The sequence below is a fragment of the Sardina pilchardus genome, chromosome 23 (genome assembly GCF_963854185.1).
Source record: "Sardina pilchardus chromosome 23, fSarPil1.1, whole genome shotgun sequence".
NCBI classification, from domain to species: Eukaryota; Metazoa; Chordata; class Actinopteri; order Clupeiformes; family Clupeidae; genus Sardina; species Sardina pilchardus.
The window spans coordinates 23,021,499-23,038,001 of NC_085016.1; the positions used below are offsets into that span (position 1 = coordinate 23,021,499).

Here is a 16,503-nt window from a genome sequence, read left to right on the forward strand (position 1 = left end):
ATGCACATTTTCTTGTGACATGAACCGTGAAGGGGTCAGGAGGGACCGATACACACGTTTGGCCTGGTATTCAGTATTATGCAGTACCCCTAGTATCTTCACATTCAGAAACCTGTGCCTCCTTGTGCAACTCATGTATGCATAAAGTTTTCTCATGCTTTGGGGTCATGTGGTGATTATCATAGGATGGTAGGTAGCTGGTTTGAAATACTGATTTCATTGTGTCTTTTCTTCTTTATATGTTTGTGTTACAGCTGCAAGATAACAATTTATAAGCAATTATGAGCATTTGATTGTCTAGAAATATTAGTCCATTATTGACAATACATTTTCTGTGTTAACTGACAAAACATAATGCATAGATGTAACATATTCCCTTGATTTGGTACGCTTACACATTTTAAAATAACCTACATTAGGCCTAGCCTACTGTGAAATTGTTTCCACTGCCATAAAATGGTTTCATTTATCTTATTTGCAGTGCTATAGGTGTAATTTTGTAACCTGGCCACTCAAAATGACAAACCACTGCAACCTTTTTTGTTGCCTATTATTTCTAGGCACAGCCTCTCAGCTGTACGCTAGACAGCACTGAAGAGTGACTGCCTGCCTTGCTCATCATATGATCCCCGGTCCATGACGTAGAGGAAGGAGACGCCATTAGGCAGGGTGCGAGTGCGAGAGGCTAGGTTACAGAGAGGGTGGAGGAAGTCAATCAGGTTCAGTGTGAAAGACCGTCGTTTTTTTTCTTCTACCGAGGGGAACAGTGTCCCCATTTTTACCCTCTATCAATATACCCCTAACTGTCTCTAATGTGACTGGACCGAGGCGCTTACATTGGACTCGTTTGGTTACATACTGAAGGATTTCTTCACCATGGCGGCTGGCGGAGCAGGAGGCAATAATAAAACATATTCTTTCAAGGTGGTTTTGTTAGGAGAGGGTTGTGTTGGCAAGACGTCACTCGTATTACGATATTGTGAAAATAAATTCAACGACAAACACATCACCACTCTCCAGGTACGTAACGTTAGCTAGGTTTGCTGGCGAAACCTCTTTCCATTTGCTTTTGTATTACTTGGCTTTTACTAACCATGCATAATGGTGCTAACTGGAAGTGTTTGAAGTCCAAACAGCAGCCAGCTACCTTGGATAATGTTTGAGCTATTATTTACAAGTGTGTCACGGTTCATGTTCTGGTTGTAGCTTGCTAACGATAGCTGATCATTGACTTGAAAATATTGTTTACCTTCTAACTCGCCTGTCTTGTGTCGCATTTTCAGTTCAGACGCTAGTCACATAACCACTCAGTATTCATCAGCAAACCCATTGTTTGTCTGGTGTTAAAACTGAGTTATTGCTGCTGTATGTTAAGCAGCACCAGTTACCATCTATTGGTGTCATCATAACATATCTTGGTTGACAACTGTTTGTGAAATAACAATAACGTTACTCTTCACGTACTCATCTCATGTAACGTTAGCTCGTTAGCTAGCTAGCTGTTGTAGTCGCTGCCACTGATCTATAAAGAATACCTGGATAGACTATCTCATTGTTGCTGACCCATCAACAATGAAGCCAATGGAACTGTCCCGAGTGGTCCCATAATGGCGGCGAGGTGTTCCAATTCCATTGTTGCAGAACGGCAACATTCTTTTACTGTCTTTTACTGTCTATGCATTCCTATGGCAAGTGGTCCCATAATGGCCGCCCCCATGTAGGCTTCAGAATTTTGACGTAGATGCTCTATCCAGGTATTCTTTATAGATCAGTGGTCGCTGCCTGTGGTCAGATGTCGAGACTGTCAGACATATCAAGTCTGTCTAGCTAGTATGCTAACCTGGTTTGCCAAATCAGTGTCTTTACCTCCACAATCAGCCCATATTTCCCCAGGCATATCTTAGTATACCTGGTTTATAGATAAAAGCTGTGGGAATTGTGAGTCATTTAACGTATGTTGTCCAACCGATGTCCAAATGGCCTAACTTCAATTCATATGGAGAAATCACAACAAAACCAGGAAGCCTGGCTCGTGTTCCCATTGGTGGAGCGTGGACCGTATGGTACTATGACACAGCATTTGAAGGAATGGAAGGTCAAGTTTCTGGCCTCTGCCTGATGTGAAGACTGGAGCAGAGACTTTTTAGAGGAGCTTAATCTCAGGTTCCCCAGGAGTAGTTGCACAATCATTCCCAAAGGTTTCTCTTCTTACAGTTAGGCAAGGCAGCACAAACAATTCTCACAAACATATCAAGAGGCATATTCAAGGAAAAGGGATAGTCTCTGTCATGGGTTCAGAAATTGTAAAAATAAGATTATTGCAGAATTGCGATGACCAGACCTAGAGATCAGACTATCGGGTCTCTCATCACTGTGAGCTGGAGAGCATCTTGGGCTGTAGTGAATATATATTTGGGCCTATGTTTTTCCCTTGGTAGTCCTTTTCAGACTGTTTGTGGTACATTGTCAGCTAACAAGCTAGCCTATGTGTTATCATGTGTCATGTTTGTATCATTTGCATTCATTTAGTCATTCTTGTAAATGTAGTGAGGGTAGTAGTACAGTCATTTCCTGTGTATTAGCTGCATTGTGTATAAGTTGCACAGGACAGTGTTTTATGCAAGTTAAAAGAAGCAAAACCATATTAATACCATATTAATTGCCCCAGTAAAGAAATTTTGCAAAATCGATGTGTAAACTAAAATGGAAATGGTGGAAATTACGGTGCTACTGTACTGTGAAATAGGACTAATATTTAACACGTCTGTGAAATGAGGTGGGTCGGCTAAAGCTATGCACACACCAGATGTTGTATGTTACCACTGTAGAGGTTCTTCAATGTACAAATGGCTCTTAAGACAAGCTGTAAACTGTCTGTACTACTTCTATTACTGTTATACGTCATTAGGGATTAGAGACTAATTATGGCGATGAGGAATTATTCGCTTATCAGCATTAATTCTTTATTTTGAAGCATTTTATTGATTGAACAACTACACAATTAGATAAGTGATCGATTAATCGACCATCAAATAATCGTTGGTTGTGGTCCTAGTGTCTGGTCGCAATTTCCATTCAAACTGCAGTGTAAAAGTACTTCTCAGAATGAACATATTGTAACATGACCCAGCCGCGCCAAAAGTGATTTTCATTCATATTTCATAGGATGATTCATGCAGCCAAGCCTAAACACCCCTCATGGTCTGCCAGCCATGCTGCAAGGCTACACAAGTTTCATTTCTTCATCTGGGAGGAGCCACGGAGGTTTCCGAATCAGATTGAGAAATGGGCCAAATGCAACAGCGGTGTCATCTGTGTGGCCACCCACCCCCCTTTTTTTTTCAATGAGGTTTTTTTTTTGAATAGAGCAAATGAAACAACTAGTTTGTCAGAACAGCCTTGAAACTTCCTTTTTTTTTACATGTAAGCTACAGGTTGTATTTTATTTTTTTGTTTTGTTTTAAACCTGGAAATTCCCAGTGGGGCATTTCAGGGCGGTGTACAGGTGGGACGAGTGAAATTCACTGTTGCCCAAACCGCAGTTAACTTGACCTCATTTTTTTCCCCTTGATGGTGGTTCATGTGATGGCCCGCTGTTGAAACTTAGAACAGGTTGTCATGAGCTTGAGAATATTCAAAAACTTTTCTGCATCACTGACATCAGAAGAGTGCTTGGGTCTAAAATAGGCTGGTGTTGAGAATAATTAGACCTCTTTTGCACTTATTGCATTTATTGATTGAGTGGGAGCATTGGATGTTGTTTAAGGTTCAGTGTTGCCTAACATAAAACTTTCTTCAAAGTCAAGTTCAGACTAAACCTGACTTTAGAGTCAATTTGGAGGCTATTGAAGTAAGTAAGGCCCATTTGTTAGTGGTAAGAACTTGTCTATGTTGGATTTGCTCTCAGGACTTTTAGGGTAGACTGTTCTGTTGAGGATTTCATAGAAGGTGTACTGTATGCCACACACACACACACACACACACACACACACAATGACTGGTAGCATTCCAGTATGCCCTTGAGTGACTTTCTCACCTCCAGAGCTCCTGGCAAGTTAACCCTGAGGGCCGGCGAGTAAACATTGTGCAGAAAAAGGCTCCATTGTCTCACGTGGGCAAATATAAACTGCCATTGTTTGCTTTAGACCAGGGAGCCCTTTGATTGAATTAGACTAGTGAGTCTCTCCAATTTTCTCAGACACACCTGACTCTGGACTTTGTTTTTTATGTAGTAGCATGGTGCAGTGGTTAAAAAAAAAACAGAGGCATGTCTGATTGCGAAGGCGATCTGACCGAGAGTGGTCGGCGTTTTCCTGTTGCATGCAAGCTTCTCCAAATGCCGAGAGGAAGCTGGCTTGGCAGGCTTGAAAGGGGCGGAGGACCCAGTTATGCCTTTTTAGACGGGAAGAAAATGGTTATTCGTGGAAACGTCAAATCATGTTTGCGTCTGCTCCAGCTAAAGTTTGCAGGCAGAACTTCATCTCCGTCAGATTGAACTCCGTCATGTATGATGGTCCGAACGGCAAACCTGTCTCAACACGACACTGATTTGCTAACAACAAATTACCGACTCAGTGCGTCTACCTGTTTCCTAAAAAAGTAATTGTGCAACTACCTTGGTGACTGAGTGGGTGAGGCGGCCAATCTTTTGGGAAATACTGGAAACCTTTCCAGTTGTATTATTGCGCCATGTAGCATGCTCTGTCGCCTGTGTTTTGATGTCAGCTCAGGCTTATAGTGTCTTACTTGAGCTTCATGTTGAGCAGTCCCTATGCAGGTTTACTCTGTAAAACTCTTGACTACCCATAGAGCACAAGACGGTGACTCAGGCTGCACTGCCAGTCGCTTCTTCCCCTGGTGATGTCAGTCTTCCATACCGGAATTTGGAATGTTGGTGAATAAAGCCAAAACCAAATTGCCAGAGCACAAACAAGCTCAAAGCACAATAAAGGCATTGTTGTGATGAGGAAGGCCTGCACTGGTGATGGTCATAGCGTTACAATGCTGTGGTAAAGGCCCAGTTGGCTGGACTGCATACTATGCATGTTAAGGGAACCAATCATAAAGCATTGAGGAACATCTCCTGTGGGGTGTCCTACGAGGCTCGATTAGTGTCTTAGCGAGGTATGTTGCGCTCAAAGCCAGGGTATGCTGTCATACGAAAGTGGATTTGTTTTAGCGTCGCTGTATCACCATGGTATCTTATGCTCGCAACCAAACCTGGTTGGGAGCAGGTTATGTGCTAAGTTATAGCTCAAATCGTGAAAAATCACCGCCCTCTGACTAATCCTACTGACTACTGACCAATCAATTATCTTGAAAAATGAAGTCATCTCATGTGTGAGAATCTACTGGAGCAGCTCCGCCTATCGCTACTATGGACATGCATACCATACAATATCTGATTACCATCTAGGTTAGAGACTAAAAAAGACCACGTGCGTTGTTTAACCTAGGCTGTCTTGTGCATCTCCACGTTTCCCGATTGGTCAAAGTCACCCCAACCACGAGAACGCGCACAGATCTGAGCTGAAAGCCTAGTTTGACAAATTTATCACATACAGTACCTGCTATCGTAGGATCACTTAACTTAATACCCGAGTTAAGGCTTTGTGCAGCCTCGATATGTCTAGATAGCCTAGACATGTCTAACTTGCTTCGTAGGATACCCCACAGGTGTTGATCAGTTTCAACTTCGGTCACTCAGGCGCAGAGGCTGCTGCTTTGTGTATCTCTGTGTGTGTGTGTGTGTGTGTGTGTGTGTGTGTGTGTGTGTGTGTGTGTGTGTGTGCGTTCAGTTTATTATTGCACAATGCACACTGTCATATTATTTAGAGTAGGCCTATGTGGTGATTTGTGTTGGCTTCTCGTATTTTTCTCCCCTGGTTGGCCTGTTGCTCGGAATTACCGTTAGGTGACTGATCATCACAAAGCATGACTTCCCTCCTCACAGCCTGACGAATCGTTGACCCAGAACACAGAGGTGAGCCAGCATTAAGCTTGGCTCTGCTGGCATTTTTCGCAATACATTCAGCCAGCTAAATAAAACATTTAGCAGTGGTTGTAGTTGTTAGCATTGTGGCCTGTCTGAATGGAATGACGTCTTGGGAGCATTGCCATCTTTTTTCTCTCTCACTGTGACAGCCAGCTCTAAACCCAATCTGCCCATCCCCTCTGTGACGGAGCTGGGCTGGAAGAAGGGGGCATGTTTGCAGAATGCTGTTATCGCCATGGCACCCTCTCCACCTGCGGAATTCTAGATATGACTTGATGGAGAACTTCTACTCATTCTTCTTCCTGTGGACCGCCACCTCCACACTAGTCTCATTCTGGCCCCACCCACTTCTTCGTACGAGCTGCGGTTAATAATAGCTGCTAATGACATGATCATGTGTTGGTGGAACGGCCCAAACACGTCCAGTCATATCAAATGATTTCCTGTCAGGACTAGATTTGCTTCTCACATGAGATTTCCTCTGATTGGCCTATAGGCTGTTTATTCAGAGTGGGGAGTGTATTGTTGATGTTTCAGGATGATTTTTGTGGAAACGGAACTGAACTTGGAGACCGCTGCGTTATGGATAGGATCCTGTCTGCACAGGTTGCGTTGAGTCTCTCGCTCTTGTAGGTCATGTGATCTCTCGCTTCTGGCAGCTGCTGTGGAAGAGCTTGACTTTCTTGTGTGTGCCTGTGAAGAACACAAGCAATAACAATGAATGGCAGGGCCTCACAGAAGAATATTAGCTGTTAATCTTTGTGCACGTGAACATACTGCTTAACTTCTGGTGTAAATAACCTAAACATTTCACACAGTAGAATTTGGAATGTCAAACATCCCAAAATACGTCTGAATCTTAATCTCGCCTTAATCTGTCATGTTTTCCTTTGTGCTGGTTACACACACACACACACACACACACAGGCACACATGCACACACACTTTCCAGACTGACTGTTTTTGCTCATTTTTAGATTTATGTTGGCCACTCTGTCACTGTAGCTTGGCAGTTTGAGGGAAAATCACAGCTTTGCATCATTTAAACTAAAGCTTTAGATTTGTGTTAAAACTAATTTTCCTTGAAAAAGCCCATCAGTTTTCCCTCATGAGTTATGAGTTTAGCACCAATCTCTGAAGTACGTATTCAGCCTGAGTCTCTCCATAACAGCTTCCTGCTTGTCGTGCTCCTAGATTGTGTCACCATTGTTACAAGTATTCTGGAACGTAACACAATGGGAGTATACACACCATAGAGCCGAGGGATCGGTTATTAAATAAGTTGTTATGTTTTACTTTTTTTTTTTTTCCTGTGGACAGTAATTGCCTTCTGTTGTGGGACATGCAGAGGCGTATCGCTCTGCGATGTTAGTTGACTGTTGCTTGTTAGAGCAGCGGAGAGGAGACATCTGGGCCTTATTTGCCACGCTGATGTGAGATTGTATTCACAGACCCTGGCTGAGCAGAGCAGAGCAAGCTACTCTGCTCTTAATCCTGGCTCTGTCTCGTAGCAGCCAGCCACACACCAGGAAGAAGCCAGGGCAGGAAGAAGGCACACAAGCTGACAGCTGCTGATCTAGTGGTATGGGTTGGGCCCAGATATGGGAGAAAAGCTGTGCGGACTTTGTGCCGGGATGTGGCCCGGAACGGTTCTTCTAGCATCTGCCTCTGTCTGAAGATCTAAGTAAACATCACGATTCTTGTCAGGCCTTCACGTCAGGGACGTGTGCAGTGTGTGGGTGTGGGTGTGGGTGGGTGGTGGGATCTCGGTGAATGTAATTAACAGCTCGGCCAGGTCTCCCAGGTGGCAGCAGCTGCTGTGACGAGCGAGGTGAGCTCACAGTTCCTCTGTCAGAGCTGCTATTTTGAGCCCACTCAAAGCTAGTGTGAAACCGCTAGAACACTAGAACTCTAAGTGAGTTACGCTTCAGAGGTTAGGGTCTGTTTTAAGTGGTCAGTTACCTGATGGCAAAACATTTACCTCGGGCACCAGTTACTGGTGGTCTGTGTCCTTGAAACACACCTTGCCCAGGTTAATTTTTCACATTGACCAGCTTGACACTGCTCCTAAAAGCTGAACTGATGTTATCGAATGACTTAAAAAAAGATATTGAAGTTCTTTTGTAGGTCCTCGGTGCAGGTGGGAATTTCATTTTAAATGAAAATCTGGAGCAGTTTTCACCGACTCTCGGAAGTGATAAATTTTTTTCTTGTGAGATAAACCTTGAATTCTTCAAGTATGTTCCGTATAAACCGTGTCAAGATTGCTATTGACAGTGAGGTGGAAACAAGATAAAAAGCGAATCTGATATTCATGCTGAAGTGCCGTTGAATCCTGGATCTCTCAGCAAGTGGAGCAGCCACTTGGTGTCTCAGTGGAGCGGACAGGAGGGGGAGGGGGAGGGGGAGGGGGAGGAGTGGCTCACCTGGACTGACCCATAACTACTGCCTCTGGAGGAGAGGGGGTGTGGAGGTTTGTGTCGAGAGAGGAGGAGCGGGGGGGGGGGGGGAGCTCTTGTTGTGGCAATCTGCCAGAGACAGCGTTGGAGACCCTGGGAGACTGCAAGAGGAAGACGAGAATGTGTAAGCAGGCCTCCGCTCAGGTGCAGATCTGTCCGAGTCGACTCAATCTAATCGTGTTTATGGACGAGTGTGAGTGGTTTTGTGTTTGTAGCCACAGCATTTGCTTCAGAGACGAGTTCCTTTGCTTGCAGTCAGCTGTTTTGAGCTTGATTTTTCAATCATACCTAGACACACGCACACGCACACACACACACATACACAACCACACACACTCTGCTGAATTCCCTCAAAGAGAGTGTGTGGATGATGAGCTGATGGCAGATGGCAGACGTTGAGACACATTGAGACAAACTACTACTGTACTGTACCAACTATTAGCCATGCTAAATTTTGCTAAATTTCTTCAGCTATGAGGTTAATACACAGCGGCAATTAATATGGTATTAATATGGTTTTGTTTCTTTACACTTGCATGAAACACTGTCCTGCGGCTTGACCACAATGCGGCTAATACACAGGAAATGACTTCTTCTTATGACCTGGTATGGCACTGCAGCGTGATGCTGAGGACTTGAGAGAGGATCGCTGTGAAAAGAGGAAAAGGAGGAGAGACATGCGGATGACCCGTGGGCCAGAGAGAGCGGATACCGGACCCATTGTCCTACTTCTACCTCTGTGGACCGGCCCAGAGTCCTTGTTTTGCTGCTCCTGGTGGCGAGTCCGTGTGTGCAGCTGCATACCTCTCCAGCTGCTCATTCCCACACTGGCCTCATACCAGACCGTGCAAACCACACTGCACACACTCACACCGAGAAGCGGCAGACATATTTTGGGGGTGTCATCATATTCACGGACGGCGACCCTGTGTACACATGGTAACTAAATGGAGAACGGTTCCTGGCCTGGTAAAAGCAAATGTGATTTCAAAGACCATGTCTGGAGCCAGGTAGTAAATAGGCCCTGCAGATCCCAGTACATTTGCCCATGTAGCTTAGATGCATAGACTATGAGTTGTAGTCATGCTACATGTAAATTTGAATCGGGTGGTCTCATTCTCTGTAAATCTGGCTCAGAGCCAGTTCAGCCTTTTCCAGCTTCTTTCCCAAGCACCAAAGGTGAACAGCCCAGTGTGTGTGTGTGTGTGTTTGCGTGCGTGCGTGATCTTGACTGGCTATTTATGAGCTGTGGCACGTACACATAGACTCCTGGCCAGCACAGTATGGAGTCCTTATGGTGGCTTAATACTAATGCCAGCTTAGGCGTCACCAGTAGAAGTGTGTGTGTGTGTGTGTTACAGGTGGTGACTGAACTGAAAGTATTTTATATATTTGCCCTGTGTGGACATAATAGGTCATGTGCTCCAGGGCAGTGACTCAATACTTCAGTAGCCCGTCAAGCATTCTGGATAAGCAGCACCTATTTAGTGTGTGTGTGTGTGTGTGTCTGTCTGATTGTCTGTGTGCATGTCTAAGTCTGCTGCCCTGTTTGTGTGTGTGTGTGTGTGTCTGTCTGTGTTTGTGTAAATCTGCGCTCTATGTGTGTATGTGTATGTGTAGATCTTAGAGCAGAACGCTCTAGAATCTTGGGTTTGGACACTCAAGGTTTGGCTCTGGCCCAAGATGTCACTGCAGTAGACAATACAATCTACACAATGCACAATATATAGGTCTTATATAATATAGGCAACCTAAAAATACAACATAGACAATATTCATACTTTTTTTCTATTCCAGATTGTACACTTCTACATTTTCTAATAAGGGCTGACTTCCCCTCACTAAACACCTGCTTCTAATACCGTCTGTTCAGAATCCTGTTTCATTGATTGGAAATTCTTTTGGCATTATGAATCGGAGAGTTCCGCTCGGTGGAAATGGCAAAAGGTTCCAGCTGACGCAAGTAGAACCAGAGAGGGCAGACGGAGAGAGATCGGTTCTAGACGTCAGAGCTCCGGTCTTGCCCTGCAGACCCATTATTCTGAGTGCTCTTTGAAAAAGAGGAAAGCTAAAACTGAACCGCTGCACCTCTTGCTCTGACGACTACGAGATCTCCAGACAGATGATGTCTGTAAAACGGAAAGCGCTCTCTTTTGTGTCGAGGGTGAGAGATGGAGAAGAGGAAAGCGAGAGTGAAAGAGAGTGACGTGGCAGGCAGCTGCCCAGAGTCGGGAAGAGAAAGTGAAAATGAGGGAGGGAGGGAGGGAGGGAGGTAGAGAGAGAAGAGAAGACCAAGAGTAAAGGAAACAGTGCAACACACTGGGGAAGATGATGTGGACAATCACAGATGCTTGTGTGTGCCTCTCTCTTCCTCGTTTGTATGTGTGTGTGTGTGTGTGAAGAAGGGCTCATGTTACCCTGAGGATGGGGGGGTTAGTCTGCTGGCCCAGACTCCTTGCCAAGTGCACAGTGACACCCAGACAAGGACAAACGGAAAAAACAGTCAGAGTAGTGAATGCTGTGAAGTGCATGTGGCGTCAACGTGTGGATAGTGTCTACTCAGCTCTGCTGTGAAGCATGTTGCTGTATTGCCGGCCAGCTCTGCTCTTAGTAAAGATCAGTCCCTGCTTGTGGGTTCTAATGGGCTGGGCAGTGTTCTTCTTCTAAATAATTGTGTTTTCTTCCTCTCTTTTCTTTCTCTCTTTCTCCAGGCGTCCTTTCTCACAAAGAAGCTCAACATCACAGGGAAGAGAGTCAATCTCGCAATCTGGGTAAGGCCCTCTGCTGTCACGTCAGGCGCCATCATGTCATTGCCACGACAGCATTCTGTCTCCTTGTCTTTATTTTCTCTCTCTGCTTCCTCTCTTCCTCCCTCCTCTCTCTCTCTCTCTCTCTCTCTTTCTCTTTCTTTCTCTCTCTCTCTCTCTCTGTCTCCCCTTCTCTCTGATCATTGCCTTGGGCAGTACTGACATACTCCACTGGTGCGGGTTAGTCTCGTGACTGTCTTATGTGTAAGCCCCACTCCCTTCTCCTCCAATAGTTCTCATTTTCAGGCTATAGTAACATATCAGGCATACTAATCTCTGATTACAGGGGACTTAAGTCTTAAAAAATGGCTTTATTCATACTGGACTAGAGACCCAAGTGTCACTCACTGCAGTAGAGAGAGATAGAGAGATGGAGAGATACAGAGAGAGAGATGTACAGAGAGATAGACAGAGGGAGCGTGGGAGAGATGAGAGAGAGGGCTGTGTTGTCTCCAGGCTGCTGGCCTGCACATCCACAGGAGCATATGGCTCCAGCCTGCACTCTGGCCCCCTTCTCTTGCTGTGCACACCACTCACGACACACACTCTCCCTCAGTGTTTCATACACTCCCACTCTTCTGCAAGTACACACACACACACAGTCATACACACACACTGTCATACACTCACACACTATAATGCTATCATATGAACCTAGATGATGAGCCCCAGACAGACAGCCTGAACCGTATTCCCACTTCACAGAGAGTGTTATCTGAGACTGAGCCTGTTGCATCCAGCATGTTTGTTATGATGAGAACTCCTGATCAGGAAGCGCTCACTGCTTGTCAGCAGCGACTGGAGGTCATGTGACAGGACGGCCAAGAGCACACCCAGGGTCATGTGATGTCCCCCCATGCGCTCCTGTCAGACCCGTGCGAGCTGCGGTGGCGTAACCGTGGCGCTGACCTCTGCACTCCGGCCCCTGCATGACCCGTTAATCAGTGTCTCTCACCGACACTCGTGCACATTCTCACTCAACCACTTTGGCTGTTTCACACACTCTCTTCCCCCATTCTGTTTCTCTCTCTCTCTCTCTCTCTCTCTCTCTCTCTCTCTCTCTCTCTTTCTCTCTTTCTCTCTCTCTCTCTCTCCCTCTTTCTTTCTTTCTCTTTCTCTTTTTCTTTCCTTCTCTCTGTGTTTCACATTTCCTTTCCTTCTCTCTCTCTATCTCTCTTCTCCTTTTACTCCTCACTTCTGGCCCCCACCCTCTTCTTCTTCTCCTCTTCCTCTTCTCTATCTCTCTCCTCTTCCCCTATTTCCCACACCCTTCTCTCTCTGCTGATTTTACTCTTTCGTTTTTGTCTTTTCACCCTGCTGTTCTCTCTCTCTCTCTCTCCAGCTCTCATTACTCCTCTCTCGCCCCTTTATTCCCCCAGGACACAGCTGGTCAGGAGAGGTTTCACGCGCTAGGACCCATCTACTATAGAGACTCCAATGGGGCCATATTAGTATATGACATCACAGACGAGGACTCTTTCCAGAAGGTGAGCAGGGAGCTTTGCTTTCCAGTCATTAAAAAACAAAATAACTGCCATGCATGAATTAGTATACATGCATACATACAATGGATACATAGATACATAGAATGCATTTGGGACAGCCGTGGCCTACTGGTGAAGGGCTTCGAGCTTGTAACCGGAGGGTTGGCGGTTCGATCCCCGACCAGTCCACGGCTGAAGTGCCCTTGAGCAAGGCACCTAACCCCTCACTGCTCCTCGAGCGCCGCTGTTGGGTAGGCAGCTCACTGCTCTGGGTTAGTGTGTGCGTCACCTCACTGCGTATTCACTGCCTGCTGTGTTCGTTCACTAATTCACAAATTGGGATAAATGCAGAGACCGAATTTCCCTCAGGGGATCAAAAAAGTATATATACTATACTATATATTTATTTAGTTTGTGGTTATTTTTAGTCTATTTACTAAAATTGTTCAGATTAAAGGTAATTTAGAGAATTCAATGCACGATTATTGTTTATTGAAATATGTTTTTTACTTCTACTATGACTATTAAACATTATTTTCCTATCATATGATATGTGCAATTGACTGTAAGTTTCCTCCATGTTTTCTGTCCACAGGTGAAGAACTGGGTCAAAGAATTAAGGAAAATGTTGGGGAATGAAATTTGTTTATGTATAGTCGGTGAGTAATTGCACAAGAGTCCTGTCCCTTCATTCCACCCCATGTTAAAACAGATGCAGGCCAGAGGCCTCAGGAGACGCATACGCCTGATAAAACCCTCTCTGCTCAATCGATCAGTTGTGGTGCTCTCTCTCACAGACCTTGGGCCTGCTTAGTCTTTTAGGCAGTCCCCTCAGTGTGTGTGTGTGTTTGTGTGACTGACTGACTGACTGACTGACTGACACACACACAGTCACATGAGCCCGCACCCATAAGCTCTCAATTGATTTGAAAAACATCTCACTGCTTGTTCTCATGTGACAAGAGACTGGTGAATGAACTCGGACACTTATTTACATATGTTGTCACAGTGTGTGTGCGTGTGTGTGTGTACATGCATATGTGCATGGTATACACACATACACTCTGTGACAACATATGCAAATGTCTGTGTGAGTTCACAGGATTTCATGAGACATATGTCAGCATGTCTGACCTCAGGGGGCAGGTACAGAAATCTAAAGTGTTTCTATAGAAACGCAAGCTTTGGCCTGAGATTCTGATCCAATCGCATCCATCATCAGTGTAGTTTCAAAGCAAGCTGACAAGATTCAATGACCTGTGAATTAGGGCTGTTTATAACATAATTGAAATCTAATGATTATTTTGCATATTCAGTTTCATAACAAGGCTTTCCTTTTGACTTGAGTTGACGTGTGCATTATTTTATTTAAAAATAAAAAATCATTTTTAATATGGATGATAGTTCCAAAATCACAGAGTAATCACGTTTCATGTGATCTCAATAATGAACAAAATAATTGTGATAATGATGTTCACCATAATCGAGCAACCCTACTGTGAATCTGCCTGTGGCCAAACAGTTAGCTGTAGAGTTATGTGCCCTTTTGATACGGTTAGCTCTACATTTATGCTTACAGCAAAGCTCTGTTGTAAAGTCTCTGGTTATAACATGGTATGGGTATTTTTCTATGAATGGGAACCATTGAGCAGAATGGTATCATCTTTGACCTTTTCAGACCTTTATATTTCACAAGACCTTGAGGCAAAAGGTCTGTCGTAATGTCTGGCTGGTCATGCTTTCATTTTTTAAGTAGCTTTAGTAACGTTTTTTTTTTTTTTTTCAGTCTGCTAGCATCATGATGACTAGGGGGGATTTAATCAGCATAGTGTGGTTCCTGTTAGATTGAACGCAGCTGAAATTACATCTATACCATTTTACTAGTTGTAGTGGAAGTACGAATAGGCAAAAATGCTTGACGCAGTAACCTAATTGTTGTTTGGTATTGGATAACTGAGTGGAATTGAATGGTGGTCCTTTTTTGTCCCTCTGGCTGCCTGATTGTTTTGCTGCATGCACCTCATATACAGTACATATATCTACACATCTGTTTTTGGCAGCTGATATTGACGTACAGTAACACTGTCCTGCCACATTGTGTATAAGCTGCAGCACAGTGTTTTACGCAAGTTAGAAAAAACAAACTGCTCCTGCGTATTAACTTCATAGCTGAAGAAATGTGGCAAAATCAATGTACTGTATAAGTTGGGAAATGACTAATGATATTCTCAAGTGCTGAGTCTGTTCTCTCTCTCACACATCCACATTTCCTTCCTTCCCTCTCCACCCTTCCGAATCCTTACTCTCTCTTCTCCTTTTTTACTCTCTCTCCCTCTGTTTATCTCTCTCTCTCTCTCTCTCTCTGGCCTCTTTCGCTCTGTAGGTAACAAAACAGACCTGGAAAAAGAGAGGCACGTGTCCTTGGAAGAAGCAGAAGGGTAGGTTAAATGACTCCTCATGTTTCAGGCCGTGTGTGTGTGTGTGTGTGTGTGTGTTTGTGTGTGTGCGTGTGCTGTGGGCTTGTTCTGATGATCTGACGATGTGTTTTCTGTAGGTATGCAGAGTCAGTTGGAGCCAAACACTATCATACATCAGCCAAGTTAAATAAAGGCATTGAAGAACTCTTTCTCGACCTTTGTAAAAGTAAGCACTCCCAGTTTATCTTTTCTCTCCAGCGCTCATATTCACTCTCTCTGTCTGCTCAGCTCCATCTGCCCTCACCCTCCTGTTTTTAATATGCTGTAATACTTTACATGTCTTGAATTTGCTTTTTGAGTCAACGAGGTACAAATGCCTGTACTAATGCTTGGCCGAAGGCAGATGGTTGTGGGTTGTGTCAGCAATGTCTCAGTAGTAGAAGTCTGGGCTTTGAAGTTACTCAAATCTTCATGTCATACAATGTTTAGATGTACAGTCGTTCTTAATCTGGTCACCCTGTGGCAAGCAACAAGCTGAAATCCAGTTGAACAGTAGTCACTATTGTTCAGTGGAGATCTCCATTCCAATGTATGTGTGTGTGTGTGTGTGTGTGTGTGTCAGGAATGATGGACACGGCCCAAGCAGAGGAGCGGGCCAAGGGGAACGGCGCGAGCCAGTCGGGGAACGCGCGGAGAGGCGTCCAGATTGTCGACGACGAGCCACAGGCAGCCACGCCTGCGGGAGGTTGCTGCTCGTCCGGCTAACGCCAAGTGCCCCATACCACCCCTCCCATCTTGCCCCCTACCCCCTACCCCCTACCCCCCTTTCCCTTTAAAAAAAAAAAAAAAAAACAGCCCCAGGACTGATTTACTCCCCTCCCCCCCATCCCAGTTGCCCCTTACCATGAAGACTGCAGCTGGCGCTGAGGCCCGGCCTCACCCAGCACCCAAGAAACACACCTGGAGAAAACCCCCCAAGCTTCAGCATCTTCAGCCCCATACACACACAAACACACACACACACACACACACCACCACTACACCAAACACAGTACGCTACAGACTGTATAAGTGACAAACACACACACACAAGGAAGAAGAAAGAGAAGAGAAAGCAAGTGAAACAGTTATCAGGAAAAGAGAGAACGGATGAGTGAATGAGATGAGATGAGCGTGAGAGAGCGAAAGAGGATGTATGCCACTTTTGTGAAAGAGCAGGCGGAGTAAAATTGGTGCACTCCTAACAGAAAGACCTTTGTCATTCTTTACAAACACACACGCACACAATTACATCCATATATCTACATACAGTTCATATGCGCAGAAACACTGTTCAGTTTC

The 16,503-nt window shown here is 44.8% G+C and overlaps 1 protein-coding gene across 1 annotated transcript; it reads left to right on the plus strand.

The window, feature by feature from the left end:
• The first annotated feature begins 637 nt into the window (after window positions 1-637).
• Window positions 638-16,497, plus strand: rab21 (RAB21, member RAS oncogene family). The gene is made up of 7 exons (XM_062528025.1): window positions 638-1,020; window positions 11,166-11,225; window positions 12,641-12,748; window positions 13,341-13,404; window positions 15,129-15,183; window positions 15,300-15,388; window positions 15,785-16,497. Exons 1-7 carry the CDS (start codon window positions 877-879, stop codon window positions 15,925-15,927), a joined length of 663 nt encoding a protein of 220 aa, XP_062384009.1. The 5' UTR covers window positions 638-876; the 3' UTR covers window positions 15,928-16,497.
• The last annotated feature ends 6 nt before the right edge of the window (window positions 16,498-16,503 follow it).

What these genes read in the sequence shown, in the direction of transcription:
- rab21 (XM_062528025.1), top strand. Translation starts at nt 877, where the DNA reads ATGGCGGCTGGCGGAGCAGGAGGCAATAATAAAACATATTCTTTCAAG. An exon ending in AACACATCACCACTCTCCAG is followed by an intron (nt 1,021 to 11,165) that starts GTACGTAACGTT and finishes CTCTTTCTCCAG; the next exon opens with GCGTCCTTTCTCACAAAGAA. An exon ending in TCCTTGGAAGAAGCAGAAGG is followed by an intron (nt 15,184 to 15,299) that starts GTAGGTTAAATG and finishes TGTTTTCTGTAG; the next exon opens with GTATGCAGAGTCAGTTGGAG.